General features: G+C 46.3%; 1 protein-coding gene across 1 annotated transcript in view; it reads left to right on the plus strand.

Moving 5' to 3' along the window:
- Positions 1-7,500, plus strand: part of LOC134436831 (exostosin-1b) — a 56,241-nt gene that overhangs the window by 468 nt on the left and 48,273 nt on the right. The window contains exon 2 of the mRNA XM_063186182.1: positions 1-81. This exon is cut by the window's left edge and continues 13 nt beyond it. Within this exon, the coding sequence (XP_063042252.1) occupies positions 1-81 (81 nt within the window). The remainder of the gene's footprint in view (positions 82-7,500) is intronic.

Raw genomic sequence — 7,500 nt, forward strand, 5'->3', positions numbered from 1 at the left:
GAGATGCTCCATAACTCCACATTCTGCCTGGTGCCTCGAGGACGACGCCTGGGATCCTTCCGCTTCCTCGAAGCTCTGCAGGTAAACACGCAAGCACGCAACCTATGAACCTACGCAAGATCGCCCACACCTACACACGCACGCATGCACCTACGCACGCAACTAACTGTACGTATGCACGCACGCACCTACATACGCACACATGCACCTACACATGTACCTACCTGTACTAACACTCCTACGTACGCATGCACCTACGTACACAACCCACAACACCTCCTGCCAGCCATACCAGCTGTTCCTTTCTTCTCCTCTTTTTCACCCATCCCTTCTTCTCCTCTCCTCTTCTCTTCTGTTCCTTCCTCTCTTCTTCTTTCCCCTCCTCTCCTCTCCTCTTTCCGCTATTTGTCTTCCCTCTCTTTCTCTCTCCTCTTCTCTCCTCTTCCCTCCTCTCCTCTCTTCCTCTCTCCTCTCCTCTCCTCTCCTCTCCTCTCCTCTCTTCCCTCCTCTCCTCTCCTCTTCTCTCCTCTTCCCTCCTCTCCTCTCCTCTCTTCCTCTCTCCTCTCCTCTCCTCTCTTCCTCTCTCCTCTTCTCTCCTCTCTTCACCTTCATCCCTCTACTTCTTTCTTCTTCCCTCTCCTTTTCCCTTCAATCCCTCTGCATCCGTGACTTCCTCTCTTCATCTATTGGCCATGTCTCTCCTCTCTTCATGATTTTGCTACTCTCTCCAACCCTCTTGTCCCCTCCTTGTTTTGTCCCCTCTCCCCCTTTCATCTTCGCTCATCCCTCCATCCCTCCTCCTTCTTCATGCCTCTCCTCCTCTCTCCACCATTTTGCTCCATGCCTCTTGTCCCGTCTTTCTTTCTTTCTTTCTCGTCTCCTTTCTTCCCTCTTTCCCCCCTTCCTCTCTTCATCCCTCTCCTCTCTTGATGCCTCTCCTCCAATCTATCCCTTGCTCCATTCCTTCATTTCTCCCTTCATTTCTCCCTCTCATCCTCTCATCTCCCTTCTTCCCACTCCTGAGTGGACTGTTAAAGTGTTTATGAAACGAAAACAAACGGTCATTCCCATTAAAGCCTTGTTTTTTCTGATAGCATCGATGAGACTTTGAACCCAATCATCCCGGAGGAACTTGTGAAAATGGCAACTCAAAGTGTGAATTCTGTGAAATTTGGTGTGACTAATGAGCTGGGCTGTGACATCATAGAGGGGAGTCCCTGGTTTGCTAGTATGGCGATCTGAGAAAACAACACACATTTGATGGACCCACATCCTATAAAGGAACCAAAATTCTGATACAAACATCAGCGTGTCGAAAAACCACACATCCAACCTCATGAGAGAAAAAAACAGCAGCACAAATCTATTTCAGAGGCACTGATACATCTGCAGAAAGTGACATGTCTGACAGGAGAAGTGACGATTGTTGACATAGCCTGACAGTTCGTTTTGTTTATGGTTACGGTTGCCAAGGGCGCTTTGCCATGACCCACAGATGACATGGCGTGTGTATTTGTTGACAAATGGGGGGCATTTTGATTCAATTGCGCGATATAGTGTGATTGAAATGCATGTAGGCTACATGCAAAAATATCATCAACTAGAGAAAAAACGGAGGTATTAGGCTGTTGGAAAAACGCCCTATATAGCCTGAGTCCTCAGCATATTTTTAGCGTTTATCATTATTATTATTTTTTGTGCTCAAAGTCACAGGCGTCGCGTGTCCCTCAGCCGGACTCTGAGGACGAGGTGTGTCCAAACGTCAGCCACACGTGCACCACAATACTAAAAACAAACACTCAACGCTTCAAAGTAGGCCTACGCTATGTGCATCTCTGTTTATTCGCTAAGCAGTACTGTAGCCCAATCTGTGAGTTGGCTGTCCTCGACTGAGAGCACCACGCTGATGTGCGGATATCCTCCCAAAACCAATTTATTGACCAGTTGAATGGCAATCAATAAAAAGTGCATATTCCGAGAGCATTCGCATCGGTTTGGCATGTAATGTGCATTACCCTTTCCTGAAAACAACATACAAAGCAGATGGACAAGGTAAAACGAGTAGCCTAAAGCAAAGCAGTGCACTCACCTGTCTTCGTGCCCGAGCAGTTACAGGGGCAGTTTCAGTCTGCACGCCGGCGATGTCAATTGTTGGAACTGCTTGAGGCAATAGCATTCTCTTCAGTCCAACCATGCCCGCGACCTCCACATTTGTGGTGAAGCACAAGGGGTGGAAATGTGCCGAGCACAACAGTGACCACGAGCTTGCTTCAAAACCACGCATTGGATCCACAGAGCCCTAGCTTGATTTAGCCTTCTCCTTGTCGGCCACAGTTCCATCATTCTTCACAGAAGGGAACTTGTGCAAAGATATTCCTTCTGTCAAGTAGCCATTTTTGCAGCTGGCACCGTTCGGCCCTCCAGCAACACACTGCTTGACACTGCGCTTTGTTTTGGTACTAGCCGCCATTGATCTGAACAAGGTGGAATGAGGTGAACTCACCCCTTCTATGTCACGCATATCATTTGCATAAAATTTGCATGTCACCAAAAAAACACTTTTTGGGAACGTTTTAACATGACTTTTAGGACAAAATATCACCCAGACAATATCCCATTTTATTCACAAGGCTTAGAACTTTCAGAATCTGTCCTGGAAATGGTCAAATTCCTTTACTTTGTTTTCGTTTCATAAACACTTTAAGATGACTCATTAACCTTGGAAGATGTTGCAGTGCTGCTTTCAATGTTGCACCACCCCCTCCCTCTACCTTTTCATAGTTCATCTCCTATCCTCCTCCTCTCCCTCTCCTGATTCTTCTCTCTTTCCACCGTGTCCTCTCTTCCTCCTCTCACTCCCTTTATTCTGTGTACACTCCTCACCTTCTTCTCTTCTCTTCTCTTCTCTTTTCTTCTCTTCTCTTCTCTTCTCTTCTCTTCTCTTCTCTTCTCTTCTCTTCTCTTCTCTTCTCTTCTCTTCTCTTCTCTTCTCTTCTCTCGGCCACGTTTGTTTCCTTTCCGTTTCATTCTTTCTTTTTTTCTTTGCTCCACTCCTTTCTTTTCTTGGCCTCATTGTCTCGGTGTTCCTCTCTCTCGGTTGGTGTGCATGTGTATTCCTCTCTCAGCTGGTGTGCATGTGTTGTGTTGTGTATTCCTCGCAGTCGCTTTGAATGCTTAATGAGCCTGCTTGATTTTCCACGTACACACACCAACACACACACACACACACACACACACACACACACACACACACACACACACACACACACACACACACACACACACACACACACACACACCTAAACACACACACACACACACACCTAAACACACACACACACACACACCTAAACACACACACACACACACACCTAAACACACACACACACACACACACACACACACACACACACACACACACACGCACACACATGCGTCTTTGTGTGTGCATTTGTTTTCAGACACACAAGCCCCCATTTGTGCGGTATGTGTGTGCGTTTGCGGGTGTGTTTTGAAGTCTAAATAATAAGGCAGCGTTAGCGGTGTTCTTCAAACGATTCCCAGGACTTGTTAAAAGGCTTGTTTTTACGGCTTCATACCGTAATTCCCCATTTCCCAGTTAGCATCTTACTTCGCTTTGTGTCGGTGCTCGGCACCGTGAGACTCAGTCACATTAAAAGGCAAACGCAAAACACTTGTGAAAAGCCCTCTAGGTGTGCAACGCATCTGAGCGGGAAATACGTGTCAAAACAATACTATGTTTGTGCGTGCGTGATGTTTGTGCGTCTGTGTGTGTGTTTGGTTTGTGTGTGTGTTCGTCTGTGTGTGTGTGTGTGTGTGTGTGTGTGTGTGTGTGTGTGTGTGTGTGTGTGTGTGTGTGTGTGTGTGTGTGTGTGTTTGTCTGTGTTTGTCTGTGTTTGTCTGTGTGTGTGTGTTTGGTTTCTGTGTGTGTGTGTGTGTGTGTGTGTGTGTGTGTGTGTGTGTGTGTGTGTGTGTGTGTGTGTGTGTGTGTGTGTGTGTGTGTGTGTGTGTGTGTGTGTGTGTGTGTGTGTGTGTGTGTGTGTGTGTGTTTGTCTGTGTGTGCATGTGTGTTTATCTATGTATTGGTGTGACTGTGTTTATGTGTGTGTGGGTGGGTGGTGGTGTTCTTACTGATGCTGAGTAGCTGTCCTCCTCCTTTGTACTGAGGTGTGTGTGTGTGTGTGTGTGTGTGTGTGTGTGTGTGTGTGTGTGTGTGTGTGTGTGTGTGTGTGTGTGTGTGTGTGTGTGTGTGTGTGTGTGTGTGTGTGTGTGTGTGTGCGCGTGTGCGTGTGCGTGCATGCACATGTCTATTGCAGGGGTTCCGTTAGAAAAAAAATCTGCCGGTCAAAAGGGACCGGCTGTGGTTTCACCTACCGGACATTTTCATAAAATGCCGGCCAAATGTTCCATTTTTCTTAATTAGGCTGTGGGGAAAAAACGGAAGTAGGCATATCCTAGTCTAGCTCTAAGGATGACAATTTGACACAAAAACAAATTTACAAATTTAATGGTCTTTCTTTCATTACAATGAACATTTGATTTGTTCGCACAAGGTGCCCGCATAAACAACCAACAACCATAAACAATCGTTCATTTTACTTCACTCATTTTACAAATGTAATGATCTTTCTTTAATTTCAATGAACGTTTGATTTGTTCGCACGAGGTGCCCGCAAAACAACCATAACAAACAACCATAAATAACAATATTTCATTCTACTTAACTTGTTTACAAATCTAACGGTCTTTCTTTAATTCCAATGAACATCGATATTTTTTCTCACGAGGTGATCGCATAAGCAACAATAAACAACCTTTAATTTAACTTAACATTTCATTTCTTCTAAATCATTGGCCTATACTATGCTAATAGGCCTACATGGCAGCTGCCAAAGTCAAGGCTGGCTACTTTTTAAGGTCTTTGGCAGAGCTGAATTTGGCAGCTGCCGACATGAAATCAAATGTGCCAAGAGTTTCTGCACAGCTCGCGATGCGCATCAGGCGAGTGACTTTTGTTTCGCTGAGCCGACTTCGCTGCTTGGTTTTAATTCGATTCTGCAGCGAAAACCCTCTCTCTGCAGGAACGCTGGAGACGGGGATCACACATGCAATTTTAGCGAGCTTGGCCCACTCCGGGTATATCTCTGCGAAATCCCGAATGAGGACTTCGCATGCTGTGGCGAATTGCAATCCACCGTAGCCACGAAGCGCTGTCATTACTGCGAGGGCATCCCGTCGCAGGGCACTGGCATCGATCAGAGGAGTGGTGTCTGCTGCCTCAGTAAAATGAGAGATAACCATCCCGATCGCTGGCTCAGCATATTCTTGAAGATCTTTAAAAAAAAAGAGGAAGCAAAATGGGAGACAATGACGGGTTATTAGAATAGGTTATATTGACTAACTTGCATGCACTTATTTATTTAGGAATATTTATTTATGTATTTGTTTATTTAGACTATTTATTTATTCATTCACTCACTCACTTAGCCCATTCATGCAGGCGTATATTTTAATCCTTTATCTTTGATGAGTTGTTAGGGAACTGTGTGCGTGTGTGGCAACTGCCTAATAAAATATAGGATAGGCTACTTCATGTAGGCCTATCGGGCATTGTCCTATACTAGTCTCTAAGAGGGACAATAGTTCCTTACCATTCTGTGCAGGAGGATATCTGCGAGGGTTCAGCAGGGTGTCGAGGCTGTGCAGTATATCCAAGCTGTCATCGGGGAATCTGTCTCGCAATGCATCCATGAGATGTTGAACAAACCGGCCTCTGACTTTCTTGTATGCCTGCACTGTGCGGTCGCTTGCGTTGGTTACTCTGAGATCTTTGTATTTGCCGTCTTCATACCCAGCCAGAAAACTCTCCTCTTCTGGTCCAGGGGCATCTCTGAGCTGGGTGAATGCTGCTATCGATGCTTGCACAACAGGTCTCACACAGGAGAGGTTGACGTCATCTTTCTGGAACACTAAATTTAGCTTCGTCATAACAGGGAGCAGGTCTGCCAATGCATGGGTCAGGGCTATGAAGTTGTAGGTCTGGATGTTGTTCAGTAACCCTTGCGCTTGGGCATTTCCTCTCGACGCCTCCTCAGTCAGCTCCATCACCACTGCTGGGCCAGTTGGGTTTCATGGCCTTCACCGCCCTCTGTAGGGATAGCCAGCGGACTGCGCAAGGCTGCTTGAGTTTGACCACGTCCTCGTCCTGCAGTTCAGCTGTCAGTTAGCGGAGCCGACTTGTTCGTGTGGCCGAGTGTTTGTAGAAAGAGTACACTGATGATATTGTGTTTTTGTACGACTTGATGGTATCGACGGATTTCTCTGCATCCAGCGCAGCAAGAGCAGCCCTATGGGCAACGCAGTGCACCTGTATGACGAAGGGATTCGCCTGCTTGAGCATAGCACCAACTCCACCATGCCTCCCCATCATTACACTGGCACCATCCGAACCCAGTCCAATGACACGAGACAGCTCTATGCCAATTTCGCCGAGCACCGCGCCTACGCAGTCATGGATGCACCGTGCGGTCCTGCACTCCACATCGTAATTTCCAAGAAAGCATGTTTCCACCTTTCCTTCCACTTCCAGCTTTAGATACACAATCAACTTCTTGTTCACTGTAATGTTCACAGTTTCGTCGATGATAATCCCAACAAAGTCACTCCCTTTTAGTTTTTCCTGCAGCTGATCTGTTACCACAGCTTCTAATGCCCTCTCCATGTCATCAACAGAATCACTATGGTGATACATGCCATCCGTAGTGACAAAGTCAGGTGCCTTCAGAGCTCGCAAAAGCTCTGTCTGCGCCACAAACTGGCTTGATGGAATGACATTTTTAGCCATGTGGAAGACGAGTTTGAGCTGCGATAACAACTTTTTTTTTTAACTTGCCGAAGCCTTCTCACAGTGGCTTTTCATTATAACTTGTTACGGCTTTAATTTGAAAGCGGATACATAGTCATTACTTTGACTGTGCTCGACCAGGGCTGACATTTTCAGATTCGTGGAACCTTTCGTGAATCCATTTCGCCGTCCAGCTTTTTCGCAATGTGAACAGAACATTGTTTCCTTACCTCCGATGACCTCACATCTCAGCCATATGAACTTTTCACCCCACTCGGAACGAAACACCCGAGACTTTTGCCTTTTCTCTGGAGGTGGAGTCGGCACATCTGACAGCTCGTCGTCATCCGCAACAGCAGCAGCAGCAGCAGCATCTCTCTTGTGACTCACATCGGTTGTCGCATCAGTCCGAAAAAAACTTTTCAGATTTGTTTGTCTGGGACCGGCCATAACTTGAGTTGCAGGCTAGGCTATGTGTAATGCTATCTAGCAGGCAGCATTCAATAAACAAAGTGGTTGTCATGTTAACACTAATTTCGCGGTAGAATGTTTGCAACACACACTAAATCACGCGCCGCCGACACACCTTCAGGTTCTATTATTTGGCCATTAGAATTGTAGTCGTGTTCGGCTAC

Source organism: Engraulis encrasicolus, chromosome 20, assembly GCF_034702125.1.
Source record: "Engraulis encrasicolus isolate BLACKSEA-1 chromosome 20, IST_EnEncr_1.0, whole genome shotgun sequence".
Lineage (NCBI taxonomy): Eukaryota > Metazoa > Chordata > Actinopteri > Clupeiformes > Engraulidae > Engraulis > Engraulis encrasicolus.